This window comes from Callorhinus ursinus, unplaced genomic scaffold, assembly GCF_003265705.2.
Source record: "Callorhinus ursinus isolate GAN/ISIS: 27379988/994484 unplaced genomic scaffold, GSC_fseal_2.0 scaffold148, whole genome shotgun sequence".
NCBI classification, from domain to species: domain Eukaryota; kingdom Metazoa; phylum Chordata; class Mammalia; order Carnivora; family Otariidae; genus Callorhinus; species Callorhinus ursinus.
This window is the reverse complement of record NW_027397210.1, coordinates 245,275-266,024: the sequence shown is the minus strand read 5'-3', so window position 1 is coordinate 266,024 and position 20,750 is coordinate 245,275. Positions and strand designations below refer to the sequence as shown.

The following is a 20,750-nucleotide window of genomic DNA, read 5'->3' as shown; positions in this document are numbered from 1 at the left end:
GCCCATCACCCTGAACCCAAACTGGGACCCAATGCCCATCACCCTGACTTATTGCATTATTCACAGGAACTCTCACAAGTGTATAAAGATCAGATCTCATTTACTTGAAAAGAACACAAACGCAAGAAAATGGACTGACCTGGAAATCTAGACATATGGACCCATTTCCTGTGACTATTTCCTTCCCGGCCTCTGCCCACTGTGGGTGATGTTAGGACAGAGGCATTTCCTCTCTGGCCTCCCCAAAACTGGCTGAGACTAGTTAGCATGCGGGGGCGGACTCCGCCTCCCATGAGTAAGCGGAGATCACCCAGCTCCAGCTTGACTGGGCGGAGCCAACGTCCTCCTGTCACCTCATCACCTCGGCGGCAACCCCACCCCTCCCTGTAAGATGTCCTCGGTGTCCCGAGCACACACTCCTATGTGGGAACAAAGCTAGCGTGGGCCAGCAACCACGTCCAATCACAGAATAGAAAGGTGTCTTCCAGAGAACACAAGCAGCTTTCAAATGTTTACCGTGAGCCACCATAAGAAATATGGTTGTGTGTGGGTGCAGCTGAATTTAAAATATCAGAAAGTAGTAACAACTTACAGCTGAGATGTCCTTTTTACTTTTTAAAGCCATTAGAGAAAAAGGCACTTGACAGTTTTGATCACCCACGTAGCGACGCGCCCCCCTCCAGCTCAGCAAAGCAAATGCAGTGTCCTGGGGTAACCCTCTGCCTCCCCCCCCATCGGGTCATCCATTAACACTGCTTTGCTTCTTTTTAATCTTACCACCCACGCATGCACCCCTACACATTATAGGTGAATTTCACCTGTTTGCATTTTATGAGTGGAATCATGAGAGTAACTCAAACACTGTCTGCACTTTTCTATCCTGCTTCCTTTGCTCAAAAGGTTTGCGAAATTCATCGATGCTCTTGCTTACAGCTGTGGCCCATTTCCTTGTATTATACCCCATCACGTATTATCAACATACTGCAATTGATTTATCCATTCTATTACTGATGGACACGGGTTCTTTCCAGTGTGGGGCCGTTCAACTAACGACGTCATAAACATGTGTGTCCAGGTCTCCTGCCGCACTCGGGCCCGCATCAGGGTGTCCGCGGACAAGTGGAATTGCTGGTGACGGGGTATACTGAACTTCACTAGATATTCTACTGACAACAGTCCTTTCCAGTGGTTGTAGCAATAAACAAAGAAACAAATAAACAGAATAAAAGTTAAACCAAACAGTGGTTTTACCAATTTACACCCTGCTAGCAGCTTATGAAGGTGTACATTGCCCCCCATCCTTACCCACTTACTCATGTTGGGACTTACATCTCTGGGGTCCAAATGGTATCCCATTTGCATTTCCCTTATAGAGATTAAACTCCTTTCCACGTGTTTATTGTAACTTAATTTCCTTTTTTATAAAAAAAGTCTGTTAATCTTTCACCATTGTTATTATTTTTTTTTAAGAGAATGCATGCACCAGTGGGTGGGGGGCAGGGGGAGAGAGAGAATCTCAAGCAGACACCCCGCTGAGCACAGAGCCTGACACGGGGCTGCATCCCACGACCCTGAGAACATGACATGAGGCAAAACCAAGCCTTGGACACTTAACAGACTGAGTCACCCAGGCGCCCCCACCCATTTTTTAATTAATTTTTCTTATTGATTCATATAAGCTCCTTACATATTCTGCACTTCTGTCAATTGTACGTCTCCTCCCTCTCCCAACAACAAAAAGTCCTAAACAAAATGTTAGCAAATCAAACCCAGCAATGTATATATGGAATAAAATATCATGATCAAGTTGAAATGATCTGAAAAATTCAAGGTTACTTTAACATTAGAAAATCAATGTAGGGCGCCTGGGTGGCTCAGTTGGTTGAGCGACTGCCTTCGGCTCGGGTCATGGTCCTGGGGTCCCGGGATCGAGTCCCGCATCGGGCTCCCTGCTCGGCGGGGAGTCTGCTTCTCCCTCTGACCCCTCTCGTGCTATCTCTCATTCTCTCTCTCTCAAATAAATAAATAAAATCTTAAAAAAAAAACAATGTAACCCACTTATTAGCTTAAAAGAGAAAAATCAAATAATCATCTCAGTGCAAAAAGGGCATCTGATAAAATTCTACTTCCTTTCATTAAAACACACACACACACACACACACACACCCGCCCCCTAACAAACTAGGAATACAAGGGAACGTTCTTCTGATAAAGGGTAGTCTCCGAGAACCTCCACCCGAGCCACACTCAACAGTGGAGGTAGGGAAAACCTTCACGCCGAGACCAGGAACAGGTGAGGGTGCGCATGACGCCCGTGTGTCCTCCGTCGGGGCAGAGGCGCTCACGCTATGAGGGGAGAGAATGGAAGAACGAGAGGAACGAGGGTAGGCCTGGGAAGAAGCAAAGCAGGCATCACTCACAGACCATATGATTGTCCAGGTCAGAAATCCAAACCAATCGGGCGCCTGGGTGGCTCAGTTGGTTAAGCGACTGCCTTCGGCTCAGGTCATGGTCCTGGAGTCCCGGGATCGAGTCCCGCATCGGGCTCCCTGCTCGGCGGGGCGTCTGCTTCTCCCTCTGACCCTTCCCCCTCTCATGTGCTTTCTCTCTCTCTCATTCTCTCTCTCTCAAATAAATAAATAAAATCTTAAAAAAAAAAAAAAAGAAATCCAAACCAATCTACAGATAAAGAACAAGAAATAATGAAGCTGAGCAAGGCAGCCGAACACAAAAATCAGTGTTTAGACTGTCTTCCCAGCAACAAACAATTCGCAGGTGGGACTTAAAAGGGTCCACGATGGCATCAAAAAGTGAAGTATCTATAGGAATATATCTGACATGCCTAAGATCCTATGGAGAAAACTAGTAAACGTTGAGAGACTTTTTAATAGATGTATGCCTAGTAGATTGGAGGAGTAAACATTGAGAAGGTGCCAACTCTCCCCAGGCAATCCCAGCACCACCGTGTGAAGGCTTCTGGGAAGAACTGGACGAGCTAACTTAAGATTCACTTGGAAATACAGAGAACCAACTGAGAGACTCTTTCCTCGTGTTTTCATGCTGGTTATGAGCCTCTGCACTGATTTACAGCCCACAGTTCAAACACCACTGGGCCAGTTCAACACCTGACCCCCCTCCCCCACACACACGCTTCAGTGCTTTTGTTTGAAAACACACTCAGGGCAGATGGACATCCTTGTGTATCAGCTCTAAGATCTCTGGCAGCTTTCTGAGGGACAGAGTCCTGTTCTGTCCCTACTTTACAGAGAAGGGAGGCTCAGAAAGGACAGAACTCAAAGTTCCAGTGGAACTGAAGTCAGGGTTAGGAGTGCAACCCAGGTCTTCAAAAATCCCACGCCAGGCTGAAAAAGCCACCTGCACACCTGCACAGGGTCTGAAGGCTTCCAGACTCCCCTTGAGGTCAAAGGAGCAGAGGAGTTTGGCTCGGAGCGTTGGGGCTGACCCAGCTCCCTCAACTCCAGGGAAAGCTCGAAGCGGACCCAGCATCCCAACAGACCTGCAGGTGCCTGGAGCATCAGGTAGGACTTACTGAGCAACTGAGAGCTACAGTATGCCCCCTCGGTGGGGGCAAGGCAGCCTTGTAGAGCCAGGTAGGACAATGGCTCGGTCATGTTCATTCTATAGATAGAAATCCATACTTGGCGGACTGTGTGCCAGGTGCTAGCCCAGGGACTGGGGATGCTCAGATGAGCCCAAAAAAACCCTGCTCCCCTGAAGCGAATACTGGGGAGAGCTACATACAGATGTGATGTGAGGTGGTGGTGAGTGCTCCAAAGGCAGATCGGCCCCAAGGGCGGACCAGTGCAGGAAATGCTACTCGGTGTGCACATCTACAGCCAGTCTGAGAAGGGGCCAGAGTTGAGACCTGGATGTGGAGCCTGGCCCAGAAAAAGCCAGAAGAGTGACACAGCCAAAGAAATCACAAGGGCAAAGGCCCTGAGGTAGAAACTGCTCGTGGCTTAATTTTTAAAACCCTATTACCCACCCTTCGTATACATTATCTTATCTCAACCTTACTAGCAGAAAAAGCTGTACTTTATGGACAAGGAATGTGGGCTGGAGGGAAGAACATTTACTTCACTGGCAGTTCAGGCCCAGCGCCAAGAGAGCTCTGGGCCCCAAGGCAGTGCTTCTGCACACTCCAGCCACCGGGCAGTCTGGCCTGAAACTCTAGACTGGACCCCAAGATGCCACTCTCCTACGGAAAACACAGGTGGGAAAACTGAGGCCCAGGAGGAACCTACTCGAGTAGCAGTCACCCCACATCCAGGTGGCTGTTCTCCCAGAACGAGGCCCCCTGCATCAACCTCGACTACTTTTTTCCCACACGAGTCCCAGGAACCTGAAGTCCAGTTAGGGCAAGGGGCTTCACGACTTACTAAGCCCTTCGGTTTCTGCTACGGAAACCTTCCCAGGTAGACGGGATGAGGGTCGCGATCCCCAGGACCCACAAGTTACCAGGGCCTCAGAAACCTGAAGCGACTGCCCTGGAAAGGGCAGGGCCTGACCCCCAAACCCCTAGCCCTCTAGCCCCCAGCCCTTGGCCTCAGAGCTCCCCGGGCCCCCAGCCCTTGGCCTCAGAGCTCCCCGGCCCCCGCGGCCCCCAGCCCCAGAGCTCCCCGGCCCCCCAGCCCCAGATCTCCCCGGCCCCCCAGCCCCCGGCCTCAGAGCTCCCCGGCCCCTTGGTCCCCCAGCCTCAGAGCTCCCTGCCCCCCCAGCCCCCAGCCCCCGGCCCCGGAGCTCCCCGGCCCCCAGCCCCCGGCCCCGGAGCTCCCCGGCCCCCGCGGCCCCCGGCCCTCCGCCCCAAGAGCTCCCCAGCCCCAGAACCCCCTGGTCCACCACGCCCCAGCCCCCGACCCCCAGGCTTCGGCCCGGACCCTGGCCGGGGCAGCGAAGACCAGGAGACCTCGCGCGGGCGCAGAGAGGGGCCAGCCCAGCGCGCCGCGCACCCGGCCGGCCCGATGCAGGTAGCGCGCGATCCGGCGCCGCGCTTTCGCCACTGCTCTGGACAACCGTCTGAGAGAACGAACCTACGCACGCTCTGTCCTTTGATCACATCAGCTCCTACCGTGGCGAGGCCTCCGAATGCCGAAGGCTAGAGCCAAAATACTTTCCGGCGCCGCGAGCGGCTGCAAAGAGTAGCGAATCTGCCGAGTCTGCTCGCCGGAAGTAGGGCTGCCCCTCGCCGGAAGTTGAGCTTCCTCCATTTTGTTGCCCGCTATGGCGGCCGTGTCGAGTTTGGGGCCGGGATGCGGCGCTCTTGACTGAGGGGGTAGGCCAGGCGGAGGCACTGGGGACATCCGCGCGGCGCAGAAGAGGACCAGCCTGGACGCCGGGGACGCTGTCATGTACGGCGCGGGCGGAGGCCGTGCCAAAACCGAGAGGAAAAGCGGCGCGAAAGAGGAGGCCGGACCCGGCGGTGCCGGCGGCGGGGGAAGCCGAGTGGAGCTGCTGGTCTTCGGCTATGCCTGCAAGCTGTTCCGGGATGACGAGCGGGCCCTGGCCCAGGAGCAGGGACAGCACCTCATCCCCTGGATGGGGGACCACAAGATCCTCATCGACAGGTCGGTTCCTCCCCCCGCCCGCCGCTCCTCCCCTTCCCTCGCCCGCTTGATTTCGTCTGAGGTTGACTTGATGGCCAGGACCGAAGGGTTTTGTGGAGCCAGCGGGGATCCGGGGCCCCCTCCTCTGTCCTTACAGCCCCTGGTTCTGGAGGGAGGGGGACGGTGAAACCTGCCCTAAGGCACTGGCCGGAGCTGGTGCCGCGTGTGTCGCCGGAGGGATCGCCTCTGCTCCCGCAGCCCCTCGCGACCCCTCACCCGGTCGCCGGTTCCAGTCGGCCGCTCCGCGCGGTGGAAGCCGCCCGTGCCCCGGCCTCTCCCGACCGGCGTTCCCGTGGGGTCGTGCGCTGCCTCCCTGCCCGCGGCGCTGCCACCGCTCGGTGTGGGGGGAGGGCACCCCGAAACATCGCACGCGGAGGCCGCGCTGTTAGGAACCCTTTTGGACCCCGAGAGTTAGCCTTGAAACTCGTGTGCCCCAGCGCCCTCCTTGTGGAGCGCCCCTATTTTGCCGGCATGACGTTTTGACTCCGCCAGCCCCCTCCTCCCCACCCAGGGATGATCTGACGTGTTCTGACTTGATGCATCTTCAGACCCAGGGTGAATTTGCCAATCAGGTGGAAACCAGTTGACCTGGGCAGACGCTGGCTTTGCTCTTAGAGGTAGTGTTCTTAGGGCTGGTTTCACGGTCTCTTAAAACCTAAGGGTGGAACTGGGGTGCAGATGTGTTTCTTTTCAAATCGAACCTGCTTTAGGTAATCGCCCTGGGGGTGTTCAGCCGCTTTGGGCAGAGGGGTCCGGGGTTGGGGATTTCTAAAGATGTTTGGTTTGAAAAGGACAGCATTACATGCTGTAGGTTGTTTGCTCCCATCCCCTCCCGTATTTTCAGCCCCCCTTTCCTTCTCCTTGGGGTTCTTGTTTGTTGCTTTGGTTTTTTTTTTTTTTTGCCGGTTTGGCAACTCTGCTTCTGGGGCCCGGACTGAAAAGCTAACGATGACCAGCCATTTAACTGTGGAATAGTGTCTCCGAGTGAAGGAAGTCCGTCGTTTGATTAAAGCTGGATTCTGCAAAGCCCTGGGACATGACTGTAGGGATGACCTGTGAGCTGGCCAGAATGGACACATTCATGACCAAATAGGCCTTTTTCCATCCCTGACATTGCCGTTTGGAGTTAGATCTAGAGAACAGTGACTCTGGAAGGGAGGGTTGCCGGAGCAGGTCTGGACCTGACGCTCCATGCTCTGCTCAAACATGCTGTGCCTTTAAACCATAGTTTCTATCGCTCGATGTTGCCTGAGTTGTCAGGCAGCTTTGCTTTTCCAAAGTGTTACTTGTGATATTTATTATTAAAGTTTGGTAAGCGATGAAGTCTGAGCTCTTTATGCAGTTTTCCGTATCATTCTGTACATGATTGGAGTGAGGTCTTCCAAAACCAATGGGGAGCAAACGCTACACATGTACATGTATAATATTTTCAAATAATGATCTACATTTGTAAGTTAAGGAGGTTTACATTAAAAATAATTTTGAAATTTAATAAAATGCAATAACTTGGCTACTCTGGAATTTTGGCCTTTTTTCTTGTAAATGTCTTTTTTATTTAAGTAATTTTTGGTCCTCATTACAAAAGTCAGCATTAAAAAGTCAGGCAGACTTTTGTTTGTCTCTGTTTGTTTTTGCAAGCCTAAATCTGAGTGTTTCTAAATCACTCATTTATTATTTGATATTGCACATCAACAGCAGCTTCACCGAATCTTTATGTTAAAAGTATAGCAAAAAGTGACTTTATTCCTAATTTGGCTAACGTGCCTATTGGTCCATGCACATAAACATGGATGTGTCTTAACGTATGTGATTTCCTGGGGGTAAAAAGTTTAGAAGATATTTATACTGCACCTGCTAATAGTTTTGCTCTGTTTCCAGTGAACCTCCTTAAACTGCACGTATATGTCACTGTTCCTATGTATGTGTGTCTCTCTATCACATAACCCAGCACTTATTTCCTCAGCCAAGTGGCTAGGGGGCGAGCCTAGCCAAGATTTTACCTCCAATGGACGCAAGTTTCTTTGGTGAAGATCTCTCCTGAGAGTTCGGGACTAGCAGAAAGAAGCGAGGAAATTTCGACCGTTGGGTTCTTACGGATAGGTATTTATGTATTCGGTTTGTGTGAATGTAAGCTATATTTGACTTTTCAGAAAAAAAAATTTTTATTTTTATTTTTTTTTTGCAAATGGCATTGAATGGTTGAGCAAACCATAAACGGTAAGCACTGCTAGTGAAGTGAGCACCACTTATACTATTAAAGGGTTGTTTACCTTTAATTACAAGTTTTGTCATATTATACAAAGGAATTTAGACTTTGTTACAATAACTTGAGTTTAAAAGTAGGTGAGCTATGACTAGCCAAATTAAATATAAATCTGAGAAGATTTTTTATGTTTGTTTTAATATTTTTATTTCTTTGTTTTAATCGGTAAGTATGTATATAAAACATCACACACAAACCAACCTAGACGTTAACTTCTTTCCATTGACCAGCGTGTTCATATTACAGATATGATGGGCGCGGTCACCTGCATGACCTTTCTGAGTATGATGCTGAGTATTCCACGTGGAACCGAGATTACCAGCTCTCTGAAGAGGAGGCACGAATAGATGCCCTGTGTGATGAAGAGAGGTATTTAGCCTTGCATACGGACTTGCTTGAGGAGGAGGCAAGGCAAGGTACTGCTCAAGAAAAACTTACTTAAGCAACAAACTTTTTAAAATTTTTTAAGTATTTAAAATTTACTCCCATTCATTTTTTTATACTCACTCTTTCTGATATTATCTTGACAGTACCCAGTGGATTGGAAAAACAGGAGTCTTTGCGTTCTGAGAGGACCTCAGGATAGTTTATATATAGAGCCACAAAGAATTTTCCCAGCTTTTGAGGGCAGACTGGGATTTGAAAAAACAAAAACCAAACTCTTTAACTGTTCTTCTTTAACAGTATCGTATAAACTAAAATTGATGTTCTTGTCTTTGCCTTAACAATCTTTAATACAGTTCTTAATCCCCAAATTTCTCAGCAGGAAGAAATTTTCCACAAAAGACGTGTGTTCTGCTAACTGTGGTAAACATGTACTGGCAAAAGAGTCCATATTATTAGATGTGAGGTGTGAATTTGTAAAAACATGTTTGCCTCAAAAAGAGGTTGAAAAAAGTGTGTTATATGCTTTACTGATAGCTACAACTTTAGAAATATGTAAGATTTTTCTCAGTAAATTTCCATTTTTGTTAATAAAATTCTCATTTTTATTCAAGAGGAAGAATACAAGCGATTGAGTGAAGCACTGGCGGAGGACGGGAGCTATAACGCAGTGGGATTCACTTACGGCAGTGACTATTACGACCCGTCGGAGCCGACAGAGGAGGAGGAGCCTGCTAAACAGAGAGGTGAGGGAGGGGGGCTGCCAGTGTAACACACGGCTGCCGGCATCCTGCACACATCGCAGTACGGTCTTCACAGTACAGGCGTGGACGCTAAGTAATGGTAACCTCACTGTGACACAGACAGCATTAGTGGAACTCCTTCTTAGGATAGAACAAACTAGACATTAGAAAATTAAGTGTTCCTGGAGGTGGAAACTGAATGCAGGCTCTCGTCTGCATTGGATCTGGATGCCTTCCACGTATTTTTTTTTTACTTGGGTAACTGGAAATTACTCACTCTGGATCTTTGTTTCTTAACTGATGATACATGAGTTGATATACACGGTGATTTGTTCTCACGGGCGGGTGTCACCTTACAGGATAGGCGTTAACTACCCTCGTGTGAACCTGCTTCTTCACATCCCCTCCAAAACTAAAATAATGACAAGGCTCAGTAGGATGCCTGTGGAGTCACTTGCTGATCTACAGAGAAGAGCACGAGACCTCCTAGTTAGACTTGGTAGGACCCGTAACACGCACACCCGTGTGGTGGTGTGCAGTGATGTTTATATAAAATGGAAGATTTTAAAATCATTCTCTTCTGGTTTAACTCTAGGAACTTTCAATATAAAAAAAATAGTGCCCCCAAAATATCTGGACTTGCGAGTGCAGGAACAAATATACTTTGTCACTTTGGTAAGCCATGAGAGCACAGTTTTTACGGTCTTGCATAGTAATCAGACATTAACTATCAATAATGATAACATGAACCGGAAACTTCAAGGCTAGATCAGTATGTTCAGGACCTTCTGTTTAAGGGGAAGGAGAACTGTATGGGGCGCCCGGTTGGCTCAGTCGTAGAGCATGTGACTCTGAATCTCAGGCTCCACGTTGGGTGTGGAGCTTACTTTATTTTTTTAAAAGATTTTATTTATTTGAGAGAGAGAATGAGAGATAGAGAGCACGAGAGGGAGGAGGGTCAGAGGGAGAAGCAGACTCCCCGCTGAGCAGGGAGCCCGATGCGGGACTCGATCCCGGGACTCCAGGGTCATGACCTGAGCCAAAGGCAAGTCGCTTAACCAACTGAGCCACCCAGGCGCCCTGGAGCTTACTTTAAATAAATAAATAAAAATATTAAAGGGAAGGAGAAGTCTAACTTTAGAAACTATGGGAATGTTTAATGAAGTAGAATCACATCATACAGGGATTTCGTTTTAGAGCTAACAGTTATTTGGGACTCAATTGGTTTCTCCTTCAGTTACAAACCTCCTAACAAGTTTCTAGTAGTTATGTCAGCTTAATGTTACAGTGTGGTCCTCCCGGCCTGGTGCGGCCGCACGGGGATCTCCTGCCCCCTTCATGGGTGGGGGTCACCTTGACAGGATGTAGGGCGTCTTGCACAGGTACTTCCTTGTTGCCCTTCCTTCGTCCTGCTCTTGACCTCGTGGGCAGCAGTCACTGTTGTCCAGCTGTGTCCTAGGGGCCTGCGGAGACTCTGCACAGACCGTGTTCCGTTAAAGCCTCGTTAACAGCATTTCATGCCCTCAGAAGTTAGGACTAGTGGAAATGTTCTTGCAGGTCCAAGAAGTAAGCACTCATTCCTTTATCCACAGTGAGTTACCTCTGTTAGGGTTCTGGATAGTTGAGATTCTGTTGGTTTGTTCCCGAACTGTGTACATTATGTCTGCTTTAAATACGTAGTATTTTTGATCAGAAGGAAGGAGTACATACTATATCACTTCATACATGAGAGTGGAAATTTCTAAAGGCCCAATGTCTTTTGCAAGATCAAGTGACAACTTTGGAAAACTCCATAATACTAATTTCTTAACATTCTCAATTAGGGATCAGCCTTCTGCCACCGCTGGCCCAACCACAGGTTTGTCAGTGAAGTTTCATGGGCGCACAGCCACACTGGCTTGTGGCTGGGCAGCCTTTGCAGCTTAGCGGCAGAGTCGAGCAGTTGGCCCACAGGCCATGTGTGGCCAGAAATGCTTACCGTCTGGCAGTGTCCAGAAAGTTGCCGACCCCTGTTAACACGTGTCGGATATTGTCCCTGTGTAATTAAACTTCTTTACAGTTACTGAATTTTAAGAATTTCAATGTGATTTAATTTCTCTTCAAAGTTTTAACGTGCTTTCTCTTTAACTTAAAGTTCTCTTTACTATTTTATAAGTTTTTTTTATTCCTATAATCACATTCTCAGGACTTTGCCTTATATGCTGATTACATTTTTTTAAAGATTTTTTTTTTATTTATTGAGAGAGAGAGAATGGTAGAGAGGGAGCATGAGAGGGAGGAAGGTCAGAGGGAGAAGCAGACTCCTCGCCGAGCGGGGAGCCCGATGTGGGACTCGATCGCGGGACTCCAGGATCATGACCTGAGCCGAAGGCAGTCGCTTAACCAACTGAGCCACCCAGGCGCCCCGATTACATTTTTTTTAAGATATGTTTGAGAGAGAGCGCTAGAGCATGCACGTGGGGGAGGGGCCTAGGGACAGGAAGAATGTGAAGCAGACTCCTCGCTAAGCGTGGAGCCCAGTGCAGGGCCGGATCCCAGGACCTGAGATCTGACCTGAGCTGAAATGAAGAGCCAGTGCTCAACCGACTAAGCCACACAGGCGTCCTACGGATTAATTTTTTTAATGAAAGTCGGGCCCATGTGAAACTTAAATCTTGGCTTTTTGTGCTTCGCTGATGCTAATGTAGGTAAAATGCCACTTGGTAGAATTCAGGTTGGTACCCAGTACCACTGACAGGGAGGTTTTACTTCTGTGTTGCATTCCTTAAAAAAAAAAAAGGCTTTTTTTGGTTTTCCAGTGCCCTCAACGGGTTTAAATATTCCTTGATTTTCAAAGTTACTATATTGTTCAGGCATTTTGGGGCATTTTAAGCTTTATGCTGTGAGCATCTCTGTGTCTGTGCATCACCCCCTGTTCCTTCCACATGGCAGATTCTTGTGATTTTCCTGTGCTTTTTTTTTTTATCATTGTCAAAGATCTTTTTTATGAAAAAGGAGGATTTGAATTTATTTGAATCTGAGTATTGTAATGATTGTATTTTGTTCTGTGCTACTAAAACCATTTTTCTATAAATTAAGGTGTGTATAAGGACAGAGCAGCTCTGTGTAGCCTCCGTGTTCCAAACAGCTCTTGATTTGGGCTCCTTTACTTCATGAGCAGCGGCACACGACGGCAAGACTGTTTAAGAGAAAAGTTTCCATCATTTTGTCACGTTAGGGAGATAGAGTAAACGTACTTTGATAAACACACCTTTGGCCCTGTGCCCAGGAGACTGAGAGATTTGAAGTTGCTACTTGTCGTGTTGCAGACCAGGGTGTCCGGTGTCCTCCAGCCGCACTGGGCCATTTGGTCACTGCTGCTGGGCAGCGGAGCTGCTGATCACAGGAAGCTGTCAGGCCCGAGTGAGTCTCTGGTTCTTGGGGGAGAATAAGGGTACGTAAGTAGAAACAGGCGGGATGGTGTTAAATAATTCTTCCTTAGGAATTTGTAATCCACCTGTATCTCATCAGACTAGAATACCCAGGTTTTTAGGTACAGTGAAACCTGCTTACAATTCCTCCTTGGCTTCATAGAAGAATTAGGTTTGATAGAAAACCTTCAAAATTTTTCATCTCATCAAGAAACCACATGTGGTGGAAACATTGGTTTTGATGAAGATTTCATGTTTACTTAATGTTATTTTTTTGACAGAAAACCTAAGTAGGTATTAAAATCCTTTGTAATGTTAGCTTTGATAAATTTTCTATAGGTTTTTGTACATTTCACTATGTCCCTTCTTAAAAAGACCTTTATTTATCGAGAAAGAGAGCATGGGGGGGAGGGTTAGAGGGAGAAGCAGACTCCCCACTGAGCAGGGAGCCCGATGCGGGACTCAGTCCTGGGACTCGAGGATCATGACCCGAGCCAAAGGCAGTTGCCCAACCAACTGAGTCACCCAGGTGCCGTCACTATGTCCTTTTAAGTAGGTGATCACCTGAGTGATTGCAAGGTGTGCAGGTACTTTCTGATTCAGGAAGTTTTGACGTGCAGTGCCCCATCTGACATACAGTGGACAGAGCTGTTTGTAGATGGAAATGGGAAAGAGGCATCTAATTATTGGTGGTAGGGAGGTCATTTGCGTGGGTGGAGAAGTCTTGGCAGTTATACTTTAGGGCTTTACAACTTGATGGTGAAATCAGCCCGCCATCTGGGCACTGAGCACCTGTGCTGTGCCTGCCTCCCTAGGGTTCCTGCAGAAACAGCTCAGACGGGGTCTTAGTGCCACTTAAACACACACACAGATCACAGAGCTGGGAGCAGGGAGAACTGATCAAGGTCTGAGCGCCCGCTAAGTAGGGTGCATTGTGGGGAGATGCCCACTGCCAGGTCTCCAGGAGAGGTCAGTGCCCAGTAGGCTCCTCTGGGGGGTTGGTAACATAACCCGACTGGTGCATGCTGGAGCAGTAGAGGAGACGGGAAAGTGTTTCTAGAGGTGATGATGGGAAGGTGGAGAACCAGGGAACGGCACTCACGGCGGTCCCTCCATTGTTGCTTACTGTTGGTGGCCACCTTCCTTCCTGGTCATTGTTCTGAAGTTTTATATTTTCTTTTTATACAGAAAAAAATGAGGCTGAAAACATAGAGGAAAACGAGGAGCCTTTCATTGCCCCTTTGGGGCTGAATGTGCCGCCTGACGTGGAGCTGGTACGTGTGCTTCGTCTTCACGATACTGCCCATTGTTATCAGTGTGGGTTAGGAGCACCCGGTAGCCCTGGCGTAGCCGTGACGGCCCTGTAAGTTCGTAATGCTTTCAAATGGTCTGTGAGTTCATGGAGACAAAACCACACCCCACCTATTCTCCTCCAAAGAAAAAGGGAGGAATTCCAGCAGAATTCCTAGACCAGAGCATCAGAGATTCGAGGAGCTGGCTCTCAGAGGTCACAGCGTTGAGCCCCCACATTTACCAGCGTGGAGAAACCGAGTCAGAGTGAGCAGTGAGGGAGCTGCTGGTACACTGTTAGCCACGTTTAGACATAACAGTCTCGATCATGGCAGCGTGGCTTGCAGGGAAGTGGCTTTGTCCTGGCTTTGGCGGGCACTGAAGGGAAATGTCTTTACCTTACCTTGCTGCTCTTGCACCCGGGCTTCCTGTCCCTTGTGATGAAGGCCCGGTGGCATCTCCAGGCCACCTGGCACTCAGGAGGAAAACCTGGGTGGGACTCCTCTTGGTCTGAGTGCTCTGCAGCTCGAGTCTGGCAGAGCTGAGTGGTTCACCCTCCCTTCACACCACTATTTCAGCTGCATCTTGTGAGGTTCAGGCTGAGCTACAGTGGATGTCCCTGGGGGCCTCCTGCACTCCCGGCGCTGTCCTGGAATGCTGACAGCCCCGTACACCAGCTTCTGTCCTGTGCCCGTCCCCCTTCCACAGGAGGAGAAGACCGTGACCATGCAGGTGGCGGGCTGGAGTGGTCGGAGTGTTGCATGTGCACACTCGGGGGCAAGGGGTGGAGATTGGTGCTCAGTGTGGTTTTTCCTATGGCGTTTTCCTGACTGGATTTCTAGCGCCATGGACACAGGTGTCCTAGGTTCTTCTTGTGCCCTGGGTTCTGAGCCTCTGGGTGCACAGGGGGCCAAACTGTTCGTGGAAGGTTCTGGCCCCTGTTTTCATGTGTCAGTGGCAGGTGACAGCCTCCACCCCGTCCCTTACTGCATATACACACTCATACCCTCTCCTTCCTTCGCTTTCTCAGTCTTTGTGCAAGTAGGAGTAAAAATGTCTGTGGATTTTGCTGAGTGGAATTACTGCTTGTATTTGCTTCTCTGTTTCCAGCATTCAGTTAAAGCTGAAAGTGTCATTTGAACATTTGATATCCTAAGATTTGTGTTAATATGCTTTCTGTGTATTGTTCTAGATTGTATTCCTACTTGTTCTGGAACGTGCTGTTTATTCTACGTGAAAGACCCATAAAAAACGGGTTCCTCCCTTATTTATGTTTAATGCTGAAAGCTTTTATTTAAGGTTGACTATGTAGAATTTTATTTATTTTTATGTGAAAGATTATTTTTAAACTATTATGCAAATATAAACATGGAAGTATAATAGATTTTATTGTGTTGTTTACTTTCTGTTAAAATATTTAATGGCTGTGTATTCTCAGCCAGAGTAAGCATCACTAAGCTGTTTAATGGTCTGCCGGAGCTAAAAATAGTCGATACCTGTTGGAGAGCAGAATAGTAATTTGTTTTCTTAATGTTAAAAAGTTTCTTGTGATATTGCAGAGCAGCCTCTTGAGTAGGAAATGGTTTGATTCTGTGGAAACCGTCTGAGTGCTGTTGGGCCCTGCCAGACAGGATTCCCTGCGTCCTGGTGTCAGGAGTTGGGGGCAGCAGTTCATGGTCTGCAACTTGCACTGCAATGTCCCGGGGGGGGGCGGGGTGTGAAACGGGGTGCTTGCAGTGGGGCTTCCGGCCTGTAGGTTGGGGGGTGCTGCCTCCATGCACTGGGGCTGCCCTCACTCGGTAAAGAAAGCAGGCACTCAGGGTGCCTGGGTGGCTCAAGTCGTTAAGCGTCTGTCTTTGGCTCAGGTCATGATCCCAGGGTCCTGGGATCGAGCCCCACGTCGGGCTCCCTGCTCAGTGGGGAGCCTGCTTCTCCCTCCCCCACTTGTCCTGCTTGTGTTCCCTCTCTCGCTGTCTCTTTCTGTCAAATAAATAAAATCTTAAAAAAAAAGAAAGCAGGCACTCAAGGGTTCTTGAGTGTAAACTGTGCTTTTGGATTAGAGCCCAATGATTATAGGGTCTGTGGGGTTTGTGTGAAGAGTAAGGAGTAGTTAGAAGTCGTGGCCCTCGGGTAGGCCGATGTTGGCAGGTACTCGAGACGGGCCGAGGCTGGTGCTATCCTCGACGACACCACGGCAGCCCTCCTGGCTCCATAGCCCACGGGGCCCCTAAAGTGACCTCACAGATTTGTTTTAGCTTTTCATAGTGATTCTGTGTTTTTTTGTGTTTCTCTCTGGATATGTGGCCTGGCGCCATTTGTCCCAACATTGTGTTTTCATCCACCTTCTCAGGGACCTGGGTGCCCATCTTGGTCACCTCCTGAGCTCTACACGTGCCCAGTCCCGGTTCTGGGTGTGCTCTGCTCTGTGCCTGCTTGTGCTGGGTCGTGTTGGTGCCCCACATCTGGAGCACCGCTGGGAAAGTGGAGGGAGCATCACTCTGGTCGGCCACAGGGACTGGGAGTGCTGCTGCCCCACAGACCCTGTTAGAAGTTATTTCTAAGGGAAACACGCTCCTTTGAACACACTTTATGAACCAGAGGACGAGCAGGGAAGCGTTCAGTGTATGATTGCCATGGTGCGCAACATTTCCGTCTGTTGGAGTAGGAGCACTGCGGTGACGTGTGCCAACCGCACGCTGTGTACCAGGCACCGCACACCGTGAGTGGCTCCCATTCCCAGGCCTCACAGCACCAGTGCCTGGGGAGCAGATGCCCTTGTCAGCCCGAGTGCGCAGGGCACCTGGAGGTCTAGGGAGGCCAGAGCAGCTGCCCCAAGGGAGGCATGTGAGGGTCAGGCCTGCAGCCCCAGGCCCGGCTCCAGCGCTCTGCACCTCAGACTGAGGCCCGACTGATTGGTGTTCAGATCAGAGTGTTATTGCCATAATAATTCAGGGGTTCTGTTGCCATGGGATGGGGGTGGGAAGCATCCTGTGGTGTTCTTGCCTTTTCTTTGGGATTCTAAGCACCGTTCACGTGTGGTGAGCGTGCCCCACATGTGCCATGCATGCGTGTTCTCCAGGCACCTTGTCTTCCCCGCAGAATGGAGATCACACGCATCACCAGATCCCATTGTAGCACCAGGATTTTGAATTTTATTTTGAAGTCCCTTCCCACCCCCTAAGATTTTAAAAATATTTTCCTGTTTCCTACCATTGCATTTATAGTTTTTTGGGTTTTTTTTTTACAATTGAATTGTGACTTGATGTGATACTTATTTTGGGCTGTGAGTGAAGTGGGCATTTAATTTTTTCCTCCCCCTGATCATAGCGGAGGAGAGGGCCAGCCCAGCTGCTACGGGGGCTCCTCACTTTTCACTCTGCCTTCCATTCCCATGCCACCCCGTTCTGGTCCCCCTGCTTTAGGTCTGAGCTCCAGCATTTTCCAGAGCTCTTAGGAGACCTGACGCTGGCGTGAGCTTTCTCACCTCATATACTATTCTCCCATTTCCCATTGTCTACCCCACAGTTTTTAGAGCTGTGTCAGTGTAATCTGGGAGGACTGAGGAAGCGTGAGCCTGCCTTCTTGGGCTCAGTCACTTTCTTTCTTTTTTTTTAAGATTTCATTAATTTTTTTGAGAGAGAGAATGAGAGAGCACGAGAGGGGGGAGGGTCAGAGGGAGAAGCAGACTCCCTGCTGAGCAGGGAGCGGGGCTCGATCCCGGGACTCCAGGATCATGACCTGAGCCGAAGGCAGTCGCTTAACCAACTGAGCCACCCAGGCGCCCCGGGCTCAGTCACTTTCTTAAACCAAAGGTTTCCCCGTGTGAGACAAGTATTTCCCCTTTTATCATCAGTCTTTGTAACACCTCATATATGTATATATGTCCTTGAAATCCCACTTCATAGTAGGGATACTCGTGGTATTAAATAGAAAAAGATCTATGTAAAAATAGTGTGATAAAGAGAGCAAAGATTTTCCACACCAGGTGTTGGTATATTATCCACTTGCTCTGGGAGCAGGTCCAGAAGTATGCTCACCACGTGCTCTGTTTCTCACCATGCTTTGTGGCCACTGTCTTTTTACCATGATGTCGTATCATAAATAGGCCTGCTTTTAGGAGATTTTAAAACAGCAGGTTAGTTTGGTCAGCAGAGAATACCTCTCCATGGAGGTGACTGTAGCTTCCTTTCAAGGTCACTATTCTGAATTCACTGTTAATGATCGACGTGTGCGTGGAACACAGTTTCAAAGATTAATCATGCTGTTCACCCAAGCCATTGAAAATCTGCCTCAGGATCCATACTCCAGGCACAGTGGGCCTTTGACATGGAATCTAGTTTATTTTGGAATCAGTAAATAACTTTAATTGTAGGTACTTATTCTGTTTAAGTGTGAAGGACTTCATTACTTCAGGAATTAAATTTGAGAGTTAAGGCATTTATATTTTATGAAGGATGTGGTTCTGGAATTACAGAAAGCATCTTGAATAGTTAACTGCCCATTTTTAATGAATAATTTCCCACATTATTTGCATGTAATTTCCAAGTGTTAATCTCTTTGTTATTATTAAAAGTATTTTTGGAGTATGGCTTTCAGCGTCTGGTCTGATGAGCTCCATTTGTGGGTGGGAAATGCCAAGCGTGCCATGTGGTAGAAGTAACTTAGCAGCGCTGGCAGGGTCTGATTCCTAGTAGTAACCTCCTCACTTGGAGGCAGCAAGATGGTGCACTCTGTTCCTGTGGGTAAGACCCTCCCTATTCTGGCCAGACCACACCCATGTACCGTGGAGGTGAGTTAGGTACAGGAGCAGGTGAAAGCGTGGGGCTTTCCTCACATGTCCAAAAAGGCTGTTTTCCAAGCTATGAAATCTAGTCCCAGCTAAGAAGGAAAGAGGAGTGATGTGTAGACACTTGAGAAACTAGGTGAACGTGTACCCCCTCCCTAGAAACATGCATATGTACATAATTTGCATACAGCTTCTGAGGGTTCACAGCCTCCAACCCCATCACAGAACCCGGTTACTGTGGAGGTACAGTGACTTGGTGTAAAAAAGATTGCCTCGAGTCAGTTCTGTGCAAAGCTGGAGTGGCCTGCCTCGGTCCGTGAGTTTTCTCCCCATGAAGTACTGCAGAATCCAGAAATAGACCAAAGTGTCGTGGAACCAGGGCTGTTCAGACTGGGCTCTTCCGCCTGAAGTGTCTCTCTCTCTCTTTTTTTTTAAGATTTTATTAGAGAGAGAGTGCAAGTCGGGGGAGGAACAGAGAGAAAGGGACAAGCAAACTCCCCGCTGAGCGCAGAGCCCAACGTGGGGCTCAGTCTCATGACCCTGAGATCATAACCTGAGCCGGCCGCTTAACTGAGCCATCCAGGTGCCCCTTGAAATGTCTCTTATTTCATATAATTGACAGTAAAACCAGTTTTTTTGTGTGTGTTTTAAGTCATGTGGCCAGTGAAAAAAGAGGAAAAATTGATCACGTGAATATGTATGTTTTTTCATAGCCACCAACAGCCAAAATGCATGCTATCATTGAGCGCACAGCCAATTTCGTGTGCAAACAGGGAGCACAGTTTGAAATAATGCTGAAAGCCAAGCAGGCCCGAAACTCTCAATTTGACTTTCTACGCTTTGATCACTACCTCAACCCCTACTACAAATTCATCCAGAAAGCCATGAAAGAAGGACGCTATACGGTGCTGGCGGAAAACAGAAATGAAGAGAAAAAGAGTATGTGAGACTGTGTGGACGCGGGGCCTGTGCTGGGCAGCCTCTGGGAGGGGATGAGCCTGCACTGCAGGACTTCCAGAATGTTCATGCCGCCCTCCCACTAAGGCATGCTGATTAGATGGGGTAAAGCGCTTCTTGAGTAAATCTTGGAAATACACTAGATTCTTAATTAATATTTCCATAGATAGTGAAATGTAATTAAATATTGATGCTATCAGAACATAATCATCTGGTTTGGAAATTTTTCCTCTCGTTTTGGCTGTTTCACGTTTCCTGGAGAAAAGAGTAAATCTGTTTCCTGGGGTGGTCCCAGCCGTGCACGTGCGCACAGAAATGGAGCGGTCAGCTTTACTCTCCCTTTTTTTATTCATCTCTACCATAAACTGTTGTTTTTATTAAATATCTAAATTGGGAATTCTTACCACAAAGGCCAGTTAACTCTTTTGAGAAATGTGCAGGGACAGCAGTCTGTACATGTCTGCCATTGAATTTTTTTCTCTTGAGCTGAAACATGGTTTTCAGAATCATTTGTACAAACCTTCCTTATAGATCTCATTTTCTCCGTAGTTAGTTTTTTAAAGTATCGGTTGCCGTTGTTCTGCCTTTCATCAATCAGGATTTTTGCCTTTTTTCTAAAAAATGTGAAAGCGTGGGGGCCCCAGACTAGTGGGCTCTGGACGGCTGTGCCGGCTGGGCCCGCGGCGCTCGCCTGTCTCTGTCCCCTGCTCTCCACTGAGCGCGTTGGGCAGTAGCGCTCCAGGGGCTGTTCCCCAGAGGTGCTCTCCGGGCAGATAACCGCCGCACGGTTACCAGCAGCCCTGTTTTTGTCTGCTTCTGAGTTCCCATCATGTATCTGTGCCCTGTCTCTCCCCACACACCAGAATCTTGAAACACACTTTTGCTTTCCAGAGTCGGGGGTCAGCTCTGATGATGATGATGATGAAGGAGATGGGAGTTACCTGCACCCGTCTCTCTTTGCTTCCAAGAAGTGTAACCGCCTGGAGGAGCTGATGAAGGTTTTGATCTTCTGTATTTTTTATGCTATAACAGAACTGCTGCTAGTCTAGTTTTGGGAAGTCCTGAAGCAGCCATTTCTTTTGTATCTTATTTTATCATCATCAAAGTCTGTTTTGCATTTTCATTGTTTGCTTGGTGGCTCACACTTTTATCGGTGGCAGTGTAGTCTTGCCCAGCCTTCCTTCCTTTCCCGAGTGGTTACAGAGGATGGAAGCCATCTGTCCCCTCGCTTTCTCTGGGGCTCATGCACGGCCACAGTCATTCAGGCCCTCTGTGTGTGCATGCGGGTTTCCT

General features: G+C 48.4%; 1 protein-coding gene and 1 long non-coding RNA gene across 4 annotated transcripts in view; one reads left to right on the top strand and one right to left on the bottom strand.

Annotated features, from left to right (window-relative positions):
- Positions 1 to 588: 588 nt before the first annotated feature.
- Positions 589 to 4,604, bottom strand: LOC141371969 (uncharacterized). The gene is made up of 2 exons (XR_012377329.1): positions 4,266 to 4,604; positions 589 to 2,390 (listed from the first exon to the last, which is right to left on the bottom strand). It is a non-coding gene; the product is annotated as an uncharacterized lncRNA (long non-coding RNA).
- Positions 4,605 to 5,232: 628 nt separating this feature from the next.
- Positions 5,233 to 20,750, top strand: part of SFSWAP (splicing factor SWAP) — a 66,394-nt gene continuing 50,876 nt past the window's right edge. For 2 of the 3 annotated variants that reach the window (XM_025861624.2, XM_073890404.1), the window contains exons 1-6: positions 5,233 to 5,585; positions 8,134 to 8,303; positions 8,886 to 9,017; positions 13,613 to 13,698; positions 19,214 to 19,439; positions 20,349 to 20,455. In XM_025861624.2, the coding sequence (XP_025717409.1) occupies positions 5,368 to 5,585; positions 8,134 to 8,303; positions 8,886 to 9,017; positions 13,613 to 13,698; positions 19,214 to 19,439; positions 20,349 to 20,455 (939 nt within the window). In that variant the 5' untranslated portion in view covers positions 5,233 to 5,367. The remainder of the gene's footprint in view (positions 5,586 to 8,133; positions 8,304 to 8,885; positions 9,018 to 13,612; positions 13,699 to 19,213; positions 19,440 to 20,348; positions 20,456 to 20,750) is intronic. The other variant, XM_025861625.2, reaches the window with a different exon arrangement.